The sequence below is a fragment of the Lampetra planeri genome, chromosome 44 (genome assembly GCF_965212315.1).
Source record: "Lampetra planeri chromosome 44, kcLamPlan1.2.h2, whole genome shotgun sequence".
In the NCBI taxonomy this organism is placed as follows: Eukaryota; Metazoa; Chordata; class Hyperoartia; order Petromyzontiformes; family Petromyzontidae; genus Lampetra; species Lampetra planeri.
In genome coordinates, this window is record NC_136150.1 from 5639848 (window position 1) to 5665272 (window position 25425).

The 25425-nt window shown below is 44.5% G+C and overlaps 1 protein-coding gene across 1 annotated transcript in view; it reads right to left on the reverse strand.

Moving 5' to 3' along the window:
• Positions 1 to 1197: 1197 nt before the first annotated feature.
• BEND7 (BEN domain containing 7) overlaps positions 1198 to 25425 on the reverse strand; it is a 40685-nt gene continuing 16457 nt past the window's right edge. Inside the window, exons 3-10 of the mRNA XM_078614343.1 lie at positions 24874 to 25011; positions 22897 to 23304; positions 21079 to 21198; positions 18816 to 19724; positions 12715 to 12842; positions 11841 to 12066; positions 8913 to 9026; positions 1198 to 5543 (exon numbers count right to left, since the gene is read on the reverse strand). Of these exons, the coding sequence (XP_078470469.1) occupies positions 5473 to 5543; positions 8913 to 9026; positions 11841 to 12066; positions 12715 to 12842; positions 18816 to 19724; positions 21079 to 21198; positions 22897 to 23304; positions 24874 to 25011 (2114 nt within the window). The 3' untranslated portion in view covers positions 1198 to 5472. The remainder of the gene's footprint in view (positions 5544 to 8912; positions 9027 to 11840; positions 12067 to 12714; positions 12843 to 18815; positions 19725 to 21078; positions 21199 to 22896; positions 23305 to 24873; positions 25012 to 25425) is intronic.

Genomic DNA, 25425 nt, shown 5'->3' on the forward strand with positions numbered 1-25425 from the left:
ACGTAGGTGAAAATAAAAATAAAGAATAAAATAGAAATAACTAAATTAAATCACGTTTCGAAAGTAACACAAGCTTCCATCATCAGGTGGGACAACAACAGCAAAAAACTAAATTACAGCTCTCTTTAACCACAACAGTAATTTAGTTTTTTGCTGTGGTTGTCCCACCTGATGTAAGCTTGTGTTGCTTCCGAAATGTCGTGATTTAATTGAGTTATTTCTATTTTATTCTTTATTTTTATTCTATTTTTTTTATTTTCACGTACGTGACTTTACCGAAATAACCAAAGAGTATGGATCCTTGCTCACAAAAACTTCAAATCTAGAATTAATTCTAGACATTTGCAGCAAATACTGCTTATCTTGTCGAACAAGGTCACGTTGACCGTCTGAGATTACCGAATTAAACCATCAGTTTAAAGCATGGCTTCAAAACGAAATGATGAAAACAAAACTGCGTATCGGACTCTTGATTGAATACACGTAAATGATGACTTCAAAATTAAAGGAACCGCAACACTCATACGTTATGCATGGATTCGCAAACCTGGAATATTTGCAATACAGTGCAATGAAAAAACATTTTCCTCTTCCTAATCTATATACATATAAAATGGAAATGTGATTGTGTGTGTCTGTTCAAAATGTTTAGCGTACTTCCCGACATGCAACAAACTTGAAATTTGGCATGTGGGTACTTTCCAGACTGTACATCATGAAAAAATAAAAAAATACACTTTTGTATATTTTTTTTGGGGGGGGGGCCCAATAATGCATATATTTAGCACGTCAAGTGAGCTGTGACGTCCATCTGTCATGTGACCCGTGTGCGGAAGCGTAACGGAGTGTGCCTGCTGATCGCGGGCCAAGTGAAATACAAATGTGTTGCAGGTCTAAGGCGCTCTTCAACTGCGTAGCGATCCGCGCGCTGCGATACGAACCCGGCGACCCGAGTTCGATTCCCGCTCACGGCCAACACCGGTGATGATTATATGAACTGGTCCTGGGCCTCTCCTAGGTCGACTCAGCCTCAAACGAGTAACTGGTGTGGTGTGTGAACATCGCCACTGGGGAGATAAAGGCGGCCGGGCGTGGTGAATCCAAGTCCCGGGCGAAGCCGGGTAAGTAAAGCGAGTAAGTAATATATTAGCAAATTAAATTTTTCTACAAACAACCATTCACTCGTATGGCCAACACTCGGAAGTGAACAAAAGTATATTTGGACATATAAATGAGTTGGGCATTTTCATTGAAACTTTTCATAGAAACAGATTTCAGTTTATAAGCTGGTAGTATACAAGTTATAGAAATTTCAGGAAAGCAAAACTCTTAATGGGAGGTGCACACACAACATTGTTTACTTTCAAAAATCAAAAACAGTAACGTTAAGTTTCCCGAGCGCTGTTAAATAGGGACACGTTTATCAGCAGTGCAGAATTATAAGTCGTCTCCCTCCCCAGGAACCAGACACCTCCAAACTTCTGTTCACAGTTTTCAATACTTGAACATTTGGCCCTACACATTTTAAATGCTTGCATTTTGAAGCTGATGGCGAAGGTGCAAGGTATTCATAGAAATTGGCAAGTTTACAAAAACAATGCAATGCGTATCCTTTCACAATTCACACCCGAAGATGCACATAAAGTCACTCTTCATCTGACAAACAGCCGGGGGAGGGTCTTTGTAAACAGGCCCTCAGCCACAGCAGTCTATTGCGTCTACATTTATATTATACTGTTCTATATTAATAATACAGGGCCTGACATATCTCCGAAGGAAAGTGCTCCAAATTTCAACACGGCACATAAATAGCTTGACTGAATTACCTACGAAACATCGTCGCCTTAATAAAGCACATTTAATTTGTCCTAAAAGTACCACGACCCTCTGCAATCCACGTTAATAATGGCCTCCTTCCAATCAAAATATGGACCGTAATGATGTGTTAGTAGCCATGTATGATTTCCCAGTTTAAGAGACCATTTCCAGAAGTTATTTTTCTTGCTATGAAACCGAATTCATGCGCACACGCGCCTCTGAGTGCGTCTGCGTGCAGTTAACTCCTGTAGAATGCGCCAAGTGTGCGCGTTTCGGGGGAATGTTGCTCAAAAGAAGACATTGCGATTCACACTTCCGTTCGAAAACAAAGATTGGATGCTTCACTTTGACCCTCATAGGGCACTGGACAACTTCGGGGCACTTCTCGTAAAAAATAAAGAAAAGTACATCGCATCATTTTATGACCCGTTCAAAAAGGCCCGCGCCTCAAATTTTGTCAATGGCCAAGATGTTGAAGAATTTCTAACTCAGCGTTGAAAACAATTCTGCGATAAAACATCTTTTGACAATAAATACACACTTTGCAGAGTACACCTCGTCATATTTTCAACGACGATGGCATCACACGAGCGAGAAAAACTGAACTGGCTATGCCGCGCGGGGCCTCCGTCGCGTGAATTGTAGCAAGAATGATTAAACCCACAAGGTGCACGCGTCATTTGAAACAGCATTCAGCCATCGATTGACTGTAAAAGGTTCAAAAATAGAGGGGGGGGGGGGGGGCTGGCTTCATCTTCGAGTCTAAAAAATACTGTACTGTTAATAACGCAGCGAACGCACGAAGTATACCTTTCAGGTAAAGTATTCTCACACTTAAGTATTCCGATTCTCAGAAGCGGAATATGCTACACACTGCATTGGATATATATACACACAATGCTTACAGTGAATGGCACTACAGTTGTTTTTATGGGAGGATCACAGAGCCGTGTCTCCTCTAAAACCATCTCCGTTGAACACTGACATGGGGATGCGATGTTGCGAGATCGCAAACAGGCAGTTCCCCGCTGCGTCCAAAATCTTTCGTGCGGCCGTAGATATGAATAACTCTTCAAGACTCGTGATCACCGCGACGTTTATAACATTGACAATGTTGTAAGACAATGGCAATGGAAATGGACCGATACTAAACTGAGCAATATTTACAAACAGCGATGCCAACTGTGTGCTGTGCCACCGTCTGTGTCACCACTGCTATAATAGCACGTGCTCGGCCTCCAGCATTGGACGAAATTTCTCCGACACTGCTTCACCACTTGCCCGTAACAAGTAAAATAATGAATGTATTTTCCGGATAATATAAGATGCACCCCGCCCCCCGGTATTCCAAAGCAAAGTTGGGTGTGCGTCCGGTCGGTGTGTGTATCCAAATTTTGAACCGGACACACGCGATTGGGGGTGAAACATGAGTTTAAGGAGCGTCTTTATAGCCTGGAGAATACGGCAACTCTCTGCAAGCCTAAAAGAAAACCCCTAAAATGTTTACATTGAAGTTGGGGAGCGGGATGGAGACAATGCGCCACTTTTGGCAAGAGGCTTGCATTTGTTGCTAAACGTCTCGTGATTTGTCTTGGCATACAAGAGCGAGCCAATTACACGGTGACCCCGGAGAATCGGCCGTGTACACAACACATCGTCAGCAATTCACGAAACGGGCCGACTGAGCAGCTTCATTCGATGCGAGCACCAGCACCACCATCATTTAGCACTATCGATAACAGCAAAGCCAAGGATCCCCCGTATAGCCTCGACAGACTTTTGGGGCAAGTGCTGTTAGCGAGCACCTTTGCAGGCCAGCACAACGCACGAGGGGGTGGGTGGAAAGTACCACGCCCGGCTGCCTTTATCTCCCGAGTGGCGATGTTTCAAACTGCACCAGGTACTCATTTGAAGTCGAGTCGACCTAGGAGAGGCCCAGGACCGGTTCGGAAAATCGCCACTGGGTTTGGCCGTGAGTGAGAATCGAACTTGGGTCACCGGATTCGTAGCGCAGTGCACTAACCGCTACAATACCCGCGACACTACCGCCCCTATATCGTTAACAGCACCGACACCATTACCAGCATCTAAAGAGCATCGCCGCTATCGTAGGCAGCTTCGTGCCACCGCCAGCAAACGCATCCACAATAACCCGAAAGCGTGGGCAGCACTGTGGACTGCATTGCTTATCACTCTGGCACATCCACAGTTTCCATCAGGATACACAAGAGGTTCTCGATTAAAAACAAACATAATCAGAGCTTTCCGTCTCGTTTAACACGTACGTTTTCACAGCTGCTGTATTTATTTTTAACCGTTACATTTTCAATTTCTGAAAATCCCGACAGCAGCAGCAGCGCATGACACTCGCTTTAGAGGAGAAATGCTCCAACGGCCACGTCAAGGACACCGAACTTGGGTGTTATGTTAGGGTCCTTGAGGCATCCTCAGCAGGTATTTTCAATATTTGGAGTCCACAACAGTGGCTATGGGATATAAATAGCTACCGGGTGGTCAGACTTAATATATCTTACGACCAGACACCCAAAGGTCTCGTACAAATAATCGTGGTGGCAATCTGCTACCATTATCTCTCGCCAGGTCTCGCATCTGCATAGTCTATTGCGGTGTTCGGCATGGGACCCACAACTCGAAAATGTATCACGATAATTAAATACAAGCAAGGGCAGGCTGGAAATGCCAGTGAAACACAACGTGACAACGGAGAGCAACAATCCCTTGTGCCTAAAGAGGGAGGTTTTACAATCAGTCCCAGTTCCCTGCTATCAACATATGGGGACAGGAACGTGGACAATGACACAGAAAAATGGAAAATCTGGAAATTACATTGCGAGACCAAAAGAGGGCCACAGCAACATGGATGAGAGGACAAAGCGAAGTGACCGTTTGGACAATTGGGCTTGGGCGTGTCACACTGCCAGATGGGTTGATGGCTGTGAACAAGACTGGTGATGGGAGTGGCAGTTGGGGGGAGGGGGGTGCAGGTGATGTGGGGGGGTTTTCATCCAGCAGTGGATAGAACAGGGCTAAAGATGACGATATCATATGCACACACTGATGTCGATTTACAACTTCAGGACCCAGTTCAACGATTCTGCAATTCTTGCAGAGCCGAGCGCACGCAAAAACGCCACGAAATTCTGGCTTCGGGTTGGCATGTCTGCAGTGCAACCAATTTTTTAAAATAAAATTCACCTTTTTATTAAATATTAATTACCCAGTAATCAAATATATATTTATAATGGAAAGCATCAACGAGTGCAGAATTCTCTCTATTTTCCAGGATTTTTTTTGCAGCTGGATATTTGAGCAATGTCGTCTATAAAATGAGTGCTTATCGTGTGACGGGGGAAGCGATGGGGGTTCTTTGAAAAAAAATAAACACTTACCAAAAAAAAAACCCTCCGCTAGTTTTTTGTGTTGGTGTTTATTTACAAAGAACTCTGATTAAAAATCAAACCTCATATCCAGTGTTTACACTCATAAAAAAAACTGTAAACATTACACAACACCACCTCTGAACTTTTCGAGAAAGTAAGAAAGCAGAGCTGTCCCCCTTTTTGCAAAGTGAATTGTCTGCGAGTGTTACATTTGTTCACAGTGCCGGGTGGTCTAAAGCGCCGATGACTCCCTTCATTCCAACTTCACTTTATCTTCTTTAAACGCCTCTGCCGCGTCCTGCAGCCTCATGTTGTGTGCAGGCACTGAAAAACACAAGGCGATCGTTTCATTATTCAAATAAACCAACGGGGAGCAAATCTGTCTCCGCGCCAGCACTCTCAGGTCTTCTTCTTGTCGTACGGCGGCCAATGTAGATGCGGGGAGCAACGACTACCGTTTCACATTCAAGTCAGACAACCGCATCAGGAGGAGCAGTGGAGTGGTATCGCCGTGATGTCTCCTTGTATTTGTCGATGGGGGCATCGCACCTTTGCCACACCAATGAGTGCTCATATGCGCGTTGGTTGGCCTGAGCCAGTGGTTTTATGTCCACTAACTCGGCGCAGCACGCTGACCGCTACACTACCGCTCCCTAGTAGCGTCGCTAGGGTTGGTGTCACTCTGTGCGGTAACTCGTGGTGTCACCCCCCATGGACCTCCACCCGTACCAGACCATACAGCATCTTTAGTAATGTTTGTTGTACTAATGTTACTCGTAATTCCCGTATATCACTGAATGTAATGGCAATAGTAGTGACATAAACAAATAGCAAAATTTAAATGACACCTTTAAATGACAATATCATACGCACAGCCTAAATGTATTTACGTTTACATAGTTTCATGTGGTTAAAGTGAACATGGGGGCTCTGCACAGGACTAGGCCTCACCACGGCACTCTGTTAAGTTAGTAGTTAACTGCTATATAGTCGATAGATACTACTATAGAGTCGGTATATACGACTATAGAGTAGGTAGATAAAACTGTAGAGTCGGGAGATACTGCTATAGCGTAAGCAGATACTGCTATAGAGTCAGCTGATACTATAGATAGTAGTTACTACTATAGTTAGTGGATACTACGATAGAGTCAATAGATACTATAGATTCAGGAGATACTACTATAGTCATTAGATTCTACTGTAGAGGCTGTATTTACGACGATAGAGTTGGTTGATACGACTATAGAGTCGGCAGATAGTACTATTGAGTCAGTAGATACTACTGTAGAGTCAGTAGATACTACTGTAGTCAGTGGATACTACTATAGAGTTAGTAGTTACTACTATAGAGTCGGTATATACTACTGTAGGGTCAGTAGATACTACTATGGTCAGTAGTTACTACTATACAGTCAGTAGAAACTACTGGGCTCAGTAGATATTACTGTACAGTCAGTAGCTACAACTACAGAGTCAGCAGATACTACTATAGAGTCAGTAGATACTATTGTACAGCCAGATAATACTGTCGAGTCAGATACTATTAGAGTCAGTAGATACTCACTTTATTGTATGTAGGGTTTTTAGGGAAATATGCCTATGCGGGAGTCAAAATATTTTTGAGGGGGGGGGGTTAACAATTTGCAGAAACCTTTTAGAGCAATTATTTACCCCCCACTTTCTATAACTTTTTGGACTTCTGCAAGGCTATAATAATTTTGTTGATGGACAAACGGCATGCCGGGCTTTCACAATAGCTTAGCATTCGTGTATGTTTTTGTTATGTTTTTAAGAGAAGTTTTGAAATATATTTCCCCCCCGGGCAATGCCGGGTACTTCCCGCTAGTAATCAATAATTGTTCTACATTTAAGTTTATTAGAAATGTTTTATCATAGAATAATATGTAATAAATATAGTTGTAAATTGCTCAAATGTAATATTTCTTAGATTATATGAATACTAACAAAATTGTTTTGTAAAATCTTTCTACATTGAATTACAATGTAATATTTCTTAGATTATATGAATACTAACAAAATTGTTTGTAAAATCTTTCTACATTGAATTACAATATTATTAGTTAAAACAATATTAGTAACTGAGTGGAAACCTTTTTTCATTTTACTCCTTTTCCTTGAATTACTTAATCTTCAAAAAAGTTATTGATATAGGTTCACAAATACTAATTACTGCTACATTGTAGCTCAAACAGAAAATTTGTCAAAATCAGTGACTTATAAAAACACCATCAGCAACGAAAACACCAGCGCGTGCTTGTGGCGCTTGCAGACGAAACCACGTGATTCGAAGCGTCACTGTAGTTGGGGTAATAATGACAGCCATGACCGGATCGCATTAGAAGTTTAAAAAATAAAATTAGCATAGCGTTTTAGCCTTGTTGATACAGTACGTGTGTAATGACAGGGGGACACCTGTCGGCCGGGAGTGGAAATTACGGTCATGGCTGCATTACATAATTGCCTTATTATAAGGGGGGCGTATCTGGGGAAAAGGTGAAAGGCGGAGTAAGTCGAGAAGCTCCGGTAACCAGCTGGAAGGTTCTGGAAAGTGGGCGTGGCCAGAGGTGGAGCTTGGCCGCGCCGGGGCAGATATAAGGGGGACCCACGTGCCTGATCTTCTGGAAGGCTCTCTCCGTCGCCGTTGCTGGTCGAACAGCTTGTGTAGCGAAGTCGGAGATGGGGCTACGTGTTAGGATCGCCTATGTGTAGCTGCGTTACACAATGTATCGCCCAGTGTGCTCTTAATAAATAAGTCTTCTACTCGACGTGTCTCTGAAGTCGCTCACGACACATGTAAGCTGGGCTTACGAAAATATTTTTGTTGTTATAACTGCGGGAATATTTTTTATAAAAAATTAATTTCTTCTGAAAAACTGCAGTCATTTTGGGGGTCACCCCCTCTGATGGTGTCACCCGGTGCAGTCCACACCCCCCGAACGCCCCTAGTGACGCCACTGCCGCTCCCCACGATACACACACACACACTGGTTTGTCTTTAAAATAAAAAAAATTCGTCTCCGAGTGCTATTCATTCGATTTAGAGACAATGATAACTGTAGACAAACAGAGTAACCTATTTCTCCAACAATAATTCATTCACAAGGTCAGATCAATGGGCTATTGTCATGACACAAAGCCTACCTTTGCTAAACGTTCTCTCTTCCTATCAGGTGGCATAAAGCCTTGTGAAGTAAAGGATAAATGTGTCGCACGCATCCAGAAAAAAAAGGTACAATAAATAACATTTCATATGTATCCAGTAAATACCTCGTTTATCGCGGTAGATGCGTTCCTGAAAAGTTCTGCGTTTAGCAAAAATGCGTTAGGCGATGAATTACCAAGCTACTAAATCACATTTTCACTTTAAAAAGACCTGAGATGAGGGTAATTAGTGTCCTTTACTTCATCAGACAGCTCGGCAGAGCAGCTCAAGAAAGTAGTTCGTCATTGACCACTTGGCAACTGCGTTATAATGGTGCACGCGTTCCGTGTCGTGCGAAAAGTGTCACCGAATAGAAGAACCGCGATGTAGCAAAAAAGCGCTAGTGTGACAACGTGTTGAGCGAAAACTTCCCGTGTTCTAAATTAACTTTGATATATATGTGTGTGTTTGTGAACAGAGAGATAACGATTGCACCTCACTCCCAACCCATTACAATGTGAACCCACCTCTGCGAATGCGGCGACGAGCCAGCTTTATCTGGTCCTGCAAGAGTTGCACCCAATCTTTCGGTCCTGGTAGCTTCATTATCTTTTTATTCTCGCAGTAGCTCTCCGTGAAGCCTGCAAACAAGCACCACAATCGTGACTTTGCATAACTCAGCAATGCAACACAATGTTCAAATGCACTCTTACAACGCAATGTTAAGATTCACGCTTACGATGAGTGTCGTTGGCTACGTAAGACGCGAAAGAAGTTCAACATACGTACAGACATCAAATCAACGTATTGTTTTTCCCTGCTCAAACGAGCAATGTGTTGCCGTTCATCTGTGTTGACAGCACTGAACCAGAGGAAATTTCACATTCTTACTTACGGTGGGTGGGAGCTAGTCAACACAGGACTACTGATGTGGACTTTCCACAAAAAAAGGACAGTTTATTTGGTGGTGATGATGCTGCTGCTGCAAACTCACATTTGTCAAAAACACTGTGACCTTAAAAGAAAAAGGTAGACAATAGGCAACGTTTCGGGCAATGGCCTTTCTGTCCAGAACATAGAGGCCACACATCTCTGGCCTCTACATTCCTGTGAAGGGCTTTGCCCAAAACGTCACCTAAGGGATGGCAGAATTCTTTAGTACGACGTTTCGCTGGAAATTACATCCAGCATCATCGGGCAATTCGCCCGATGATGCTGGATTCTGGCTAATTGCCCGATGATGCTGGATGTAATTACCAGCGAAACGTTGTACTAAAAAAATAGTTTTTTGTAAATGTTGTGGATTCACTCTTCAACACACCGGTGGGCTAAAGTAGTGAATTATTTGTCTTTTGTCAACGTGACACTTATTTGCTGATTGGCCGTGTCGGGTGGTGGAGGGTTACGACACATTTATAAATAACGTGATCTAAACCAAAAACATTTATTATGAATAATATTGGTCGCGAAAGCATACGTGTCAAGACATCATAGTGACTTATCAAGAGAGGGCTTTGGGCGGGGCACATCGTTAGCAGGGATGACGGTCAGGAATGACGGAGTAGCAGCCGAAGCAGGGGGGACACACCCAAGAAGATGATCGCCACGGTCACGGAGCAATGAGATCAGCCCATACAAGTGGACCCGGGATGGATTTGTGACATCGCAGGACCGTGATGGATAGCGATGTTGTGAAGAAGCATCAATCCAGCAGTATATAGATGTAGTGACATCGCGGGATGTCAACGTGCAGTGCCGGCCCGAGAGAAGCACGGTGTGCGGTGTAACGACATCGCGGACACAAACAAAGGTGTGGGTGTAGTAGCGCCCCTAGAGGGGCCCGGTGAGCGCTGATTGACAGCGCGAGATGGCACCACGCCTTGCGTGCAGTGCCAGCCCCTACAGGACAGGGTGTGAGTGCAGGCCGTAGGAGGAGGTTACTCGAGGCCATGGCACTCTGGTTGACCCGGGAGGACACGTGACCAGTTAAGTCTACAAAGGGGCCCAAGTGGGGGCTAGGGGTGGTCACGTGATGGGGACCCAGATCCTTCTTGAGGATTCTAGAAGGTGGTCGTGGCCAAGGGCGGAGCCAGGCACGCCGCAGAGAATATCAGCCGGGTCCCCGAGAGGGACCGGGGTTGTTGTTCATCCTGGAAGAAACCTTCGTCTACGTTTTCCGTTCAACGAGTCTCCAACACGTGGATCTGGACCCCAAGCTGTTGGTCCTGGTCCGTAGTAGTAGTTACGTTGTAACTAGTGTAGCTAGCCTGGTGATTACCATCTGGCTAACTACACCAGTCACGTGGTAACTAGTGTAGTTAGCCTGGTGGTCACCACCATAGGTTGTTATTGTGTTAAGGTGAAAATTACCCCGTGTGTTGGAGTTGAATAAATGTGTTGCCTCCAAGTCTACGTCTGCGACTCAGTTGAACCCACTACATATATATAAAAAGCATCTGCTGAAGATGACAAATATCAAGTGTGGTTCATATACGGCGTGAGTGTTTATAAGAAGCACTTTTTTTGTAGCATTGTGGTGTCGTCGGTAATGACTGTATTTATCGCGACCGGCAGTCCACAAGTGCTGCTATATTTAAGTGCCCTGTGTGCAGTTCGGTGTGGCTATTTTTGTCAGGCTGATATATCACGGTAGAGTTTGCTCATTACCATCAACACCTGTGTGTTCCGTTAAGAAAGGGAACGGTGGGAAAAAAACAATGCAATACCAATGTCTGTATAGAGTATTCTCTTTTGAGGAATACTCAAGCATTGTTGGCCACTGCATGGTAAATATATTTGTCCACATTTTAGAATGACCAAGAGCGGACAATTGGGATATACAGGGTGTCCATGAAGGTTGGACCATTTATATTACTGTTATTTGTGTCCTTTAAAGCGAGCATTACTGTGGCGTTCAACAGGACAAAACAGAAACATTTGAAGCAATCACACCCAAGATGTTGGAAAATGTTTTGGGACAATCTCAAATCTTTATATAATTTGTATCGCGAGTTTCTCTCCTGTTGGGGCAGAACATCTGAAAATAAATACAGTGGTCCCACGGTTTACGATGCCATAAATTAACAATATTTCCATTAACGATCTGCCTCCCATCGGGTCCCATTGTTTCTGTTAACGGTACATTTTCGATTAACGATGTTTACGATATTACGGCCGCCAATTTTCGGCCAATCGGAGCGCTCCTGATGTGCATTGCCTATGGAAACAGCGCTCTTGAATACTTTTTAAAGATCAATATTCGATAAACAACATTGCACAAACCTAAATCAACGTAAAAAAAAAACACCTATAGTTAGCTCAGGCAGATTTTTTTTTTTATAACGTAAACTAGATGAGGATATAGGAGACAGCAGACATGGGGGGGGGGTGAGAAATATGCCCATTGCCGCCCCTATGTCCCTGTCAAGGGGATGTGTACGCGGGGGTGTACGCACTTCGGATGGCGGCCACGATGTTGGGCTCCAGGCCCTTGCGGGGGTCGTTGAAGCCGCGCTTGCGCTTGCCGTTGGGTAGCGAGTTGGCGAGCGTGTGGTCGTCGAAGAAGGCGGCCACCAGCTTGCGGAAGAGCAGGCTGCCCGAGCGGGTGTAGTGCATCAGGATCTCCTCGAGCTGCGAGCGCGCCATGAAGACGTTGTAGCCATCGGCCAGCTGTACGGCGAGCTGCGGGTCAGCCGACCGGATGCAAACACGCGCGCGCAAAAAAATGGCAGCTGGGTCAGTGAACGGCTGAGGTGGACAACCCAGGGGGCTACGGAGAGTCCATAGTTGAGTTTGATCAACCCTGCAATTATCCATTGCTTGGGTATGCTGTACGCATGCATTCCTGTGACAGTGTTGCGTCGTAGCCGGCAGACACGGGGCTCTAGGCACAGTATGTATGTTCAACTTCTTTCGCACCGTAAGTAGCCAACCGTGCTAATCGGACGGTCATTTGCTAAATAAGGTGAACGATTTTTTTCCGCTCTAACTATTGACATTCTGCAGATCTATTTGTGTTCGTCACATTTTTATGTGATGGGCATTCATACGGTGCGAAAGAAGTTTAACATATTTCGATTTAAAGCTTTCGTGACTGCAGGGATTCATCTTCTTGGTTCTTTCGGTAAAGTCACGTAGAATGGAAATAATAAAAATATTTCCATTCTACGTGACTTTACCGAAAGAACCAAGAAGAAGTTCAACATACATACATAGATTATATTATTTGACAGCAATCCACGTATTATTCTCCTTCTGTAATTCCAATCAGTAATTCCAATGAGTGTCGACGGGTGTGAAGGCCACCTGCAGGCAGCCGCGTGTACGTACATCTGTGGAGTCACTCTGCGGCGAGTGGCCCAGGGAGTAGAAGCAGTTTTCGGTGAAGTGGCCACCATCTTTCAGGCTGTTTTCCAACGCAGGGTTACCAGGACTTTCCAAAGCAATGCTGTTCCTTTCTAAAGTGGGACACGCATTCAAGCAAGGCAAGGGCGCACCGGTAGCAAGATGTTAACTGTCTCGTCTGGTATACAGGAGGTCATGGGTTCGATCCCAACCCTGACGCCTGTATATTTGGAGTTTGCGTGACTCTCTCTCACTTTGGTCGCGTGGATCTTTTTCATCCGGGTCCTACGGTTTTTCCCTCCACATTTATAAACAACATGCATTTAAGAACACATTCCTGCGGAGGGAGCTGGTAGGAACGGTGGGTTGCTCGGTCAATGGCCAGGGTCAACGGCGGCGTGGTGTATTCCGCAAATATGGCCGACTGTGAGGGCGGGCACAAGCCGGCGTGAGTAGGTTAAACGTTGAGTTTTATAAGGGCACCACGGGGTGACTAGCCCCTCCCCACCCAGCCCCACCTCCCACCCAGCCCCACCCTCCCCACCCAGCCCCTCCCCACCTTCCCCTCTCCACCCAGCCCCACCCCTCCCATTTGTGGATGCACGACGAACAGACACAATAATCCCCTGTGGGCTGGTGGAACCAGGTGGTTCCTACCAGTAGTAAATTTACATATGATCAGCTACGTCTTTGAGTTATCATTTGTGACCAAGTCGCTGCTGAAAAAGAGTTATATAGCTAGTGGGCCTTACCTAGTAAAATAATAGTTTAAATAGTAGTTTTTACGTAATTATTTAGCTCGTTAACCTTGGAAAGCCTCACTGGGTCTCATGACCGTTTTTCAGGACTGTCCTGCAAGTTTTTGGCAGTGGGGGGGGGGGCGATTGTTGCTGTGTATAATTCCAATTGAGTAATATACAGGTAATGTTTCACAAATGGAAAATTCAGAACACCATTGCCCACTCTCGCGACTAACGTCTTAATGAATGGTAATAGTAATAGGTTTTTACCCTTTTATCTGGCAACAAAACTGACACCTTCATACAAGGGATCATGTTTGCATTAACCACAACACTTGCGGTCAAAATGCAAACAAAAAGAGACAACTCTGATGACGATATGCACTGTCCTTGAAATTGATTGGTCCACACCCGAGATAGCTTTTCTTAGAGCCCAGTCTCACACGGTGTTGGACCAGATGACGCCAAAAGGCGCACAACTCAAAGACAACGCACCATCAGAGTATTGAGAGCTCGGGGTAAGAATTTACATTACGAGACCCCCTTTGCCAGTAGCAAGATATAGTAATAGGTTTTTACTCTTTAATCTGGCAACAAACCTGACACCTTTATACAAGGGATCATGTTTGCATTGACAACAACACTTGCGGTCAAAATAAAAACAAAAAGACAACTCTGATAAGGACAGTGCATACATTATGGCATGGGGTCGAGTCGACCTCTGACCGGCATTTGAACACGGAACTTTTCCAAATACAAGTTTTTTCTGGCTCCAACCAATTGAACACTTTGCCAAATATATTAAAACAAAATTCTCAGTAAATTTTTGTTAGAATTCAAAACACGGGTAAATAATTTTTTTTTTACCTCCACTCAAAAAGCAAGAAGTGTGAAAACACTTAAAGAGTCTGAATGGTGAACCATAAAATAAGCCTATAGGTCTCAACGTTGCTGGCTTCATAATTAATGTGTGATTTAACCCCCGTGCTGTCACAGAGCCATCTATGGAAAAATAACCAAACATTTCCAGCGCAAACCTATACTCGTGAACTTTCCAAAGTAGTCATTACAACGAGGCAATTACACTTTGCTCAGCGTAATCCAGACCCAAGTGCCCTTTAAATTCAAGTATGATGGCAACGAAAAAAAAGCGGAACTATTTGCTCTTTCAGGGATTGAAAATTTCCTTCCAAAATCCAAAACTAAACACATTCCAGCATTAAATAGCCAAGCCATGCGAGGCACGTAAAGGTGAACTTAAGAGGAAAAACATTTTTCCATTTATTTTAGATAAAATATTTAATCAGAGGTGTAGGTGAAGCTAAGGAGGGATATAATTCGCAAAGACGACGGAATTAATAATGAACTTTTGTGGCTTGGACATTGAAGCGTGGTATAGTTTGTCAGTTAATCTGCCCGGCTGCGTAACGGTGCAGTAATTTTGTTGTATAGGAATGTTGGAGGTGCATTAATAACGCCCACGATCGTTTGGAAGCCCACATTTAAATTCAAGATGCCGCAATGCGCACACACACACACATCAGGTATGATTCATAAGCAGAGAGCGAGCGTCATTTTTTTCTAATGGCAAATAAAGAACGGCTATTGCAAATGACATGTTCTGCAGACTTCCTACTCTGGGTCGTCTAGAGACCATTGATTAAAATATACATAAAATATTAAGAATGTTTTCTTTAAAAAAAATGTCATCATCAGTTTTCTCCAGCATCAAAGAATTTTGAAACCATTAATTTATTTTCAGCCTCTAGCTATGAAATAATTTATCTGCACGGCAGTCTGGGTAGCTGACAAAATGTACAACACACTGATATAATAAGCACTTGCTTATTTCACTCCGCAAATATTTTTACCAATATATTCCACATCACAGTTCTTTTTATATTTCCTCTCATCATTTTCTCAACACTAAACGGAAACCACAAAAAATTGGCTTAAAACGATTAGAATATATTACACATCAAACTAAATGATCGTACACGTTGAAAATAAAAACGGCACACCTTCGTCCAGTAGACTTGTGCAAGAACAAGAATATTTACGGATACCTAATTTTCTCAGAGCTCCCACAAAGCAGATGACAAAAACCAGACACAGATGTCCAACAGTGGAGTCGGCATGAAAAAACCCAACTTGCATTGCGGCAACCAACAGGGCGATAGGATTGTTCATTAATAATGGGCATCCATATGAACTTCTTTCGCACCGTACGTAGCCAACTGTGCTAATCGTTGAATCTCATACAGCCCGTGTAAGTGGCATGTCCACAAGACTGCTAATGTGAATAATAACGGAAATTTACTCAGGCGTGAAGTCATAGTTGACTTGTCCTTGCTAGGTTGGTGGCCATTGCCAGCAAAGGCGGCCCGACTTCGTAGTCAGGCTATCCCAATAACCCGCAATTTACGCGGACGTGACGTCGCATCTTTGTGTATTGCTTCCAAGAAGGTTGGCAGTCATTGCTTGTACTTCAAGCGGAGATAAAACAAAAATCCCAAGTATTCAGTTGTGAATGTTTATAAAGTAAACAGCAAGGTATACACAACTGTCTAAATTTAAAAAAAACCCAAGCTACATAACAAAAAAGTATAACCAAAAAAACTTAAAAACGAAAATATATTTTTTTATTATACCAGGTTAGCCCCACTGGGCTGTATAGGTCTTTTTCAAAAGCAACCTGGCCACAAATGATATCTCAACGAAGCGGCTTATCACTTGGAAATGTATAGCGGCCAAATAACCTAAAAGCATATTTATAAATGTGGAAGAAGGAAAAACCGGAGGACCCGGAGACAAATCCACACGATCATGGGGAGAACATGCAAACTCCAAATATACAGGCATCAGGGTCGGGATCGAACCCTTTACCGCCTGTATGCTAGACGAGGTAGTTAACATCTCGCCACCATGGCACCCTCAAAAAGAAAAAAAGGCATTAAACCACTAAAATGTACATTTTAAGAATGATATAGCTATACATTCTCACTTAGATACTTAGAATTATTGCAAGCAATGACTGCCAAACCTTCCTTCCAAAAGCAGGAAAAAGATACCATGTCATCAACGATGTCAAACCCAGATATATTCTGCGTTTTATTGAGGTAGCCAGACTATGAAATCGGACTGGCTGGGCTGGTTCCAAGCGTGGCAGCAGTTTGAACTTCAGGCTGGAATTCAGTTGTGTGTACAGCCCCGGGCCAGCCTGAAACCTGTACGCTGTTAAAGACGGGTGCGCGGACAAAGCAGATGCACGCATGTAGGGGGGGAGGTGAGCACATCAGCTTTTGTATGGATGCCGATGTAGATGTAGAGCAACAACTACAATTTCACATCCAGGTGGTCAAGCCAGACAACCACGTTAGGAGCAGCAGAGTGGATCGCCATGATGTCACCTTCGTATTTGTGGATCGCGTTATCGTGTCATTATAAGCTGTACGGTCTGTTTTGGACGACCACAGAGGCACACAATTGGAGAGTTTTTAATTTGACACATGTGCATCAGGTATCCGCATCTGCTGCCATGGTTTGTGTGGTGGATTCGGTTTTATAAATAAGCAATGGAGATAACTGTGAGTTGGCCCCTCACTCTAGGTAGAGGAGCGGTAGTGTAGCGATTAGCAAGCTGTGCTACGAACGCGGCGGACCCGAGTTCGATTCCCGCTCACAGGCAACGGCAGTGACGCTTATCTGAATAGGTCCTGGGCCTCTCGAAGGTCAACTCAGCCTCAAATGAGTACCTGGTGCAATGTGTAAACATTGCAACTGGTTGGACAAAAGCGGCCGGGCGTGGTGCTGGCCACCCACCCCCTCGCGTGCTGTGCCGGCTTGCATAGGTGCTACTCGCTAACAGCAACTTGCGCAACAGTCTGTTAAAGCTATACGGGGGATTTTAGTTTTTTGCTCCGATGCTGTTGGGGTAAAGTGGTGCCGCTGCTGTTGCTGCGCAGGCGAAGCGTTGTCAATCTACCGCCGCCACTGAACAACAACAATCACTCGTCAATGAATACGCCGATAACGGCAGTGTAGCTTTAAAAGCCAGCGCACGTCTTACGAATGTTTGAAAATGTCATAATAGCAACAAGTGTCAAAATTAATGTTGAATAATGTCGCCCGATAAGCGAAACATTGACTTTTGTCAGCTGAGTTACATGATGCCATCATCACGGTTAAACAATGGCCCATGATATTCTAACATAAAAAAAAATAAGTATTTTGTATGACATCATAGGACTAGGGGGGTAAATTAAGCAAGTTAGGTTCAGCTGTCAAATTGATTGTTTCCAAAGGTCAGACACGTTAAAACCTACTTTTTAATACCGTGTTTATTATGTAAACAGGAAAAAAACTGATTTTGCGAAACATGGTCCCATATGATTTAACCTTTGTTCAGTCCCATATTTCTTGGAAAGGTTTCTGCTCAAAAAAGCAAAACATTGCAATGGCTCCCACAGGGAAAGTATTTGTCTTTATGCCAAATGCGACTGCCTTCATCACAATTTTAATAATTAACGTGTTCTCCTGACCTTAACAGCCGCACTATACACCCTTTTACGAACCTGGGAAGTTTTAACGCCTCCCATTCTGTGAGGACACAATGTGTCGTAAACTACACTACCACGAAATTCGGTGCGTTTAGCACATTTTGAAAATAATATTTCCCCTTAACAGCTGCCCTACCATGATAACGGCCAGTCTGCTGAAACGCCAGACAAGTTGTTTTTCTTTATTAGTGTCATTTAACAAATCTCACATCTCGGATGACGACTAATGCGAAACATTGACCACTAATGGGATAAAATGTGACTAGTGTTTAGAAGCTCGGAATATACAATGTTTTCAGAGATGTTTATAATGGAACTAAAACATGCTTATCTATGGTCACTGATGATTGAGCGAGACCATCAGCTCACTACAATTGAGAATCTACGATTAGCACGGCTGGCTATGCACCTCCGATGAGAAAGGTTGACTACGAGGGTTGCGAAAGAAGTTCTACATACATACAATCGGGTTTAATCATTGGCGACTGCCTAGAATTGAACCTATGACAGTCGTACTGGCTCAGTATTTTCTACTGTGGTAAGACCACGTTGTAACCAGTCTTTCATATACATGACGATATCTACGGGACCCACCAACGACCCACCCCACCCCTCTCATGCACTTAATTACAGGTGCATGCCACTGTAGGCATGGGTGCTCTGGACATGAGCAAGTGGCTGCCTTAGCCACCCAGCCAATTCATCATGCCCTTCAGATATGTTTCAAATTAAGCAATTTCAATCACTTGCGGTCAATGACATTCAATTAGTTTGCATATTAACTCACCTTGGATCCCGACTGTTGATATAGGAGTAGAGGTGGCCAGACCTGCCGAATTTGGGCCGGGCCTCTCCATCGAATCGACGGATCTGCTGGTGCCTTGCTCGGCCCTGCTTAGGATTGTGTGCTTCCCGGCCGGAACGGCCTTCCTGCCGCCCTGTGCCATTAACCCCGCCGGTCCCGCCATCGGCCCCGCAGCCGCCGCCATCACCAATGTCTTCACGTTCTCAATCCTAATCCTGGAGGCTTGTCGGCACTGCGTGTCGGGGAGACGGCAGGCAGTCCCTGGAGCGCCGCCTCCCAGCAGCGCCTGCCCTAAGGGCGCCTGCTCCGCGTGTGCCATTCGACCGCCGCCCCGATCGAGCCCGCCGGCATGCACCTGCGGGAAGATGGCAGCGCCAGCATCGACACCGAGCACTTGAACCTGACCGTGTCTACTCAGGTTCAATCCCAGGCAGCCGGCCTTGTCGATCGTCGGCTGGTGCCGGAGGCCCTTGCCGCCGAGGCGGCCTGAATCGATCGCGGAGAAGGTGGCGGCAGTGGTGATGGTGGTGCATGGCCTGGGCAGGTGGGGCAACTCCCCACTTTGAAAGCCGCCCCGTCGCCACTGGAGGGCGGTCGGCCGGGAGCCGTTTCCGGCCGAAAGCGGTGCGTGACCTACGGCACTTGCGATTCTGCCATGCGGCGCTTTCAGCGGCGTGCCCGGCGAGCCGTTGGTCAGGCCCATGCTGCTGGAGCACAGCTGCGTGGAGGAGGTCGGGGTGGGCATCTGGCCGGGCGCCAACGTCGCCGCCAACCTTGGGGCCGGCCCGCCGGAGATGACGATGAGGTGACCACCAGACACGACCCTGCCGGAGGTGGAGTCCGCCGTTGCGTTTGTTTGAACGGCTGCGTTGCACACGTCTGGGTGGGCAGCTGTGGGTACGAAGCGCAGGGTTCAGAGATGCGCAATGTAAGCTCAGCGTCATATTACACTGGAATGATTGACGATCAACAGAATCACAATGTTGATGACTAGAACGGAACAGTAAAAATTGAATACCGAGACGTTTCATGTATCCATTGAAATAGATTTATAATTACCGCCATAACTCATGTGAATTAATTGGATGGCAATTTGTCAGTCAACTGCTGGAAGAAGGCCTTGACATGCCTTTGATCGTGCGGGGTTGTTTGGCCCATACTTCACCACGTTGCTAAATGCATGGTGGTAAAAAGGAGGGCCCAGGTTTGATTCAGCTATCACTCACCACTGATGGTAGCCGTCGTTTGGAATCAAACTCAGGTCACCTGGTTCATATTGCACTGCGCTAATCACTGTGCCAATGTTCAACCTGCCATTAATCTTGAAGGCTTCTCATATTAGAATCATGATGAAATAGCAGAAGGGTGTGGGTTATATTAAGACAAATAAAGTATACCAAAGTATTTTAAACATTGCAATGATAAAACCTACTGACAATTTAAACTGTATGCTAAAGATATCCATATAAGCAAAGCACTGACATTTCCAAGAATACATTGTGAGAATTAATAACATCTAGATCATTGCACCAGTGACTTAACATTCTGTGTAAATTGTGACTCCATTCACAAATATCTGTAAATCTGTGAGCTGCACAAACACCGTCTCAGTTATAGAAATAGGATAACATTGGGTTGTGGTGGCTAGGCACGTGGGCTGTAAACCAGCACTTCAAGGCGAGGGTTGGTAGACCGCACAAACGTTGCGAAACTCCCTTCCCGTGGGCATCGAGGTGCCATACTCTGGCTTGCCAGGAGAAGGCAGTACAGCAAGTGTGGAAAAACATCTCCATGTCTTCTATCTGTAGTGGATAGTGTCTCCCCCCCCCCTCGCATCTACATATATATGCACCTCCGCGTTTATGGACCACACAAGTGTCGCGTGATGCCGTTACATAAATTACGCTCAATAAAGAAACTCACGTTGTAATAAAACAAAACAAACCTGCTATACTACAATATAAGTACAAGTTTGCCTGAATGCTCAGATGACACACGGGATTGTGCTCATCTATGCTGGCTGCCGTCCAAAGCCAGTGGTGAAAATTCCAGAATTTCTATGTCAGGCAGCAGTCTTCCAAAACGATGACCACCATTAATGTCCCCCACAATGGTGATGACCCCTCCCCCCCTTTAAAGCCCCGTGAGTTTTGAGAGCTTAATCTAAACTGCGCCGTCTAGCCATTAAGGCACATGTACGGTGATGTATTATGAACCAAGCATAATCCCGCAAGGAAGCACACACCTGTCTGTGACTGCATGAGTTCACGGATGCTCTTCAGTTCATGCAGAATGGAGTGCAGGAGAGGCTCACATGAACATTTACACCGGTGCATGCTGAGGTCATGCGTATCGCACACAGCCTCTGTGGAGACAGGGATAATAAACATGACAAGTCCTGCAGAAGCAGACAAACCACATGCACTTAAAAGTATGTAAACTAAACTATTTATATATTTCCAGGTAAGGTCCACTTGAGCAACATAGATCTTTTTCAGAAGCGACCTGGCCACAAATGATAGCACAACGAAGTGGCTTACATGTCAAAATGTATAGCAGTCAAATACTCGAAAAGTATGTTTCTAATTGCAGAGGGAAAACCTGGAGGACCCAGAGAAAATCCACGTGACCACGGGGGAGACATTCTAACTCCAAATATAAAGGCGTCAGGGTCAGGATCGAAAACCACGACCTCCTGCATACCAGACCTCGGAACGTCACAATGCACAGCATCTACACACCAACATTGCTACAAGGGTGCTTTCCTCACGAAGAATCCATTTATCTGTGTTTCAAGCCACGCTGCGCATCCTGGAGATTTTAGTTTTTCAAACCACGTCTTGGTTGGAAATCCAGTTTTCATTTGTATGCAAATGGATGTTTGTGGTCATATTATCATATTTTTCATATTCAAGAGACGATTAGTTTTGTTGAAGGCGTTTGAACAAAGATGTCTACAAGTAATATGCATCTGTCTGCGGTGTTTACTGTCTGTTGTCTATCTGCTCTACTGTGGCCAAGCGTTCTGTATTTAATGCTACCTGCTACAAAACAGGCAACGCACTCTCTTCTAGCCCCAAATTTAGGCTGTGTGCGTCATAATTTCCTGCAGCCCGAACAGAGTATTCACTGTGGCAATGTATTAAAAAGGATATATAAAATGTCTGAAGACAGAAATGTCAAAAACTCAAAGGTGCATGGCAGTTTCACCGATATTGAATATCACAAGTACAACACATCACGTTGCTTATCACTGGCTATGCCGTCACGACAGAACATGTCAACAAAGCGCATCTGCTACAGAAGTGCATGGGCCACATCTCGTCGCTTTTTATACTTGGATAAAAAGTGGCCGTGGTAAGTGCCCACCACAGTGCCAAGTTCGGTTTTGACTCGGTAAATAAGCAAAGGCTATCCGAGTCACGTGACATATCCTGCTTGCGTATTTTTTGTTTCACATAGCTGACGAAGGTTCTGATTTCATGGCTCATTCTGTTTTAGGTGAGTTCCTCGTGATGTCTTTGGTACTGTCCTCTACATCAACGTGGGGAAAAAGTGGCAGTGAAATTGACAATGTGAATTTTCAGGGTACAGTGCCAATGCATGAAATTTCGTTCATCTAGTCTCTTTCCTCCCGTGAATATTGGCTTAATTTTTGCTGTGGCAGAATTATAGCGAAAACGGAGCATGCAATTTTTTCGACAAAACACTAAAAGCGCCCGTTTTGATTTATTCATTTGTAAGTTTTAAACCAAACTAGAATTTTTTTCTAACTAGATAAGGCCCACAGCTATACAGCTCCTTTTCAGAAGCGACCTGGAGAAAAATTACAACTCAACCAAGTGGCTTATCGCGTACAAATTTACTTAAGACGCATGTTTCTAAATGTGGAGGTAAAAACCGGAGAACCCGGAGAAAAATCCACGCAACCACGGGGAGAACACGCAAAATCCAAATACACACATAGCGTCGTGGTCAGGATCGAACCCACGACCTCCTGTATACCAGGTGAGGTAATTAACATCTCCTAGCCACCGTATGCATTGACTGCAGTGGTGCTCACCTCTGTCCGAGTTCTCTCGGGGACTGGATGCGATGCCGGTGGAGCTGTTGGTGAAGGACTGTGGTATTAGGTGCTGGTTCCTGCTGCCATCATCATTCCAGTGGCCTGCCAAAGATTCTAGCATAGACAACTGATGAAATTCAACATCATCTGTTGTGGACAAATGAAGGCCATTGTTGTCTTCTGGGTTTTCCCAAAGCACGGCAGATTGATTGTCCTCTTCGGGCTCTGTTTTGATGTCATTTGGATTCGGCTGAGCAGGAATTCCAGACATGGCAGTCAAGTCTTGATCAGCCCTGCTCTGTTGTCGGCTGGCATCAGCCTTCGAAGGGTGGGCAGAAGGTTGACTGGAAATGGTGCGTTGGTGGCTGTTTCCATTGTTGATGCTGCCTTCCTCTGTGCCGTCACCTGAAGGAAAAACTAAACAAACATTTTTCTATTTCCACTTTGTTTTTGTTGTTGCATAGGCTGTATTAAAATGATAATATGTTACCATTCACAAAGTCTTAATGGAGAATGTGTAAATCTTATACAGTGTGCATTATTACAGTATCTCATTCAAGACAAGAAATCAGTGTTTAATGACAAAGCCACATAATACACTGACAAAGACACGGAATACGCTGTTAAAGTGTGCTGTAATCAATGTTAACCATAGATTTCATGATTCAGAATACAATAGTACTCCAAACCAGTCAGCTCGAGTACAATATACGATACAAATTAGTTTCTCTTTAATACTATCTGCAGTATATATTAACTTGAATTGACAGTAATAGAACACGTTTATTAAAACTAGACTCTTTCCATGCCTCTTTTATATTTAAGGAGATTATAACTGTTAAAAGGGTTTTGGTATTTTTGTCATAAAATCATTTATGTTATACGAATGGGTAGGGAGTGCCTGTGAAACCAGAATGTGGCAACACTGGATTGTGTTTCGACTGAACACAACAGCCTCATTTGCGACAGTTCTAGATCAGGCCTGATTACATTATGAAAGATCAACATACACTCACGTGCAAATCACCATGAGACCAAGTTGAGGTATTTTTGCAGCCTTTCATTGGAGGATAAAAGCACAGCACTTACTCACTCACAGTAACGTTTGTATGATATACAAAAGTCAGCTTTCCTTAAAAGTCAGCCTTAGACAGTGAAATTACTAAGAGCCTGCGTTGGTCTTATGAAGAATGATGTATTAAAGGAGAACGCATAAGTGTGACATGACTTACATCTTGTATAACACAAAATAAAATGCACAAGTGGAAGCACAAACAAGGGTAGACTTGGCGTACTCAAACTGGAAATACTTGGCAAGCACAAACACATTATGGAGATAACTATTGAGGTTTGGAAATTTTAAGACTCAGGGATTGATTTTAACTCCCTAATACAATAATAATGGCCAACATATATGCGCTCAGCTGCTGAAGCTATGGCAAACGTTCCCAGAACAGTGGACACTTGCATATAAAAAAACGAAGCTTTAAACTATTTTTTGTTTTTTTTCAGAAGCGACCTGGCCACAAATGACAGCTCAACGAAGAAGCTTATCATCACGTGGAAATGTATAGCAGCCAAATACTTTAAAAGCATGTTTCTAAATATGGAGGGATAAACCAGTGGACCCAGAGAAAAATACACGCGATCACGGGGAGAGAGACACACGCTGACTCCAAATATACAGCAGGCATCAGGGTTGGGATCTAACCCACAACCTCCTGTGTACCAGGCAAGGTAGTTGACATCTCGCCACCGTTGCGCCACAAAGTGGTGTGGCCACTCATCTCGATTCAACACTTGCCACCTCAGAGGCACATTTCCCTGGAGTTGGATCAAGCGTTGAATTTCCAACACTTTCTGTAAATTATGTGAAGACCCACCAACACGGGGGAACACCCGTTAAAGGCTGTAACAAACACACTGTGGAGCACACCTTTCGGGTGTTGTTAAGACATTACACAAGCGGCTCACCGTGAACACGTCCAGAACCATTGGCCATCGCCTCGTCTAGTGCGAGACATCGCGAAGCCTCGCTATCCACTGCCACGTGCTTCTCCTGCTGCATTGGGTACTCCAAGTCGCTGGCAGCGCTGTTCTCCTCGGCAAACGCTGAAACGGGGAGGGGAACGAACAAGAATGCACGCGTCACATATACCGTAGGCCTTTGTATACCCAGCCAAAGAAAAAACACATCAATCGAGGCTTTATAGACTGTTTCATTAGAGTTTCTGCTTAAAGCTGCCCGACTCCCAAATCCTCGCACGTGGGAGAAATTGGCAATTGCCCGAGAAAAGAAAGGCACATCAAGTTAGAGCAATGAAATGTTTGCGTATACATGCAGGTATAGGTCTGAAACCTGCTCACGGTACTGCCCCACTATAGGCCACATGGCAAGCATTAAAGTTGGGAGTAGTAATCTTGTACAAACGGAGGCTGTGTGATTCAAGTCTGAGCCGACTAACCTATGGAGTGCATTTGACAGGAATCATCGCAGATTATTATCCACGCTCAAGTTCAACGTTT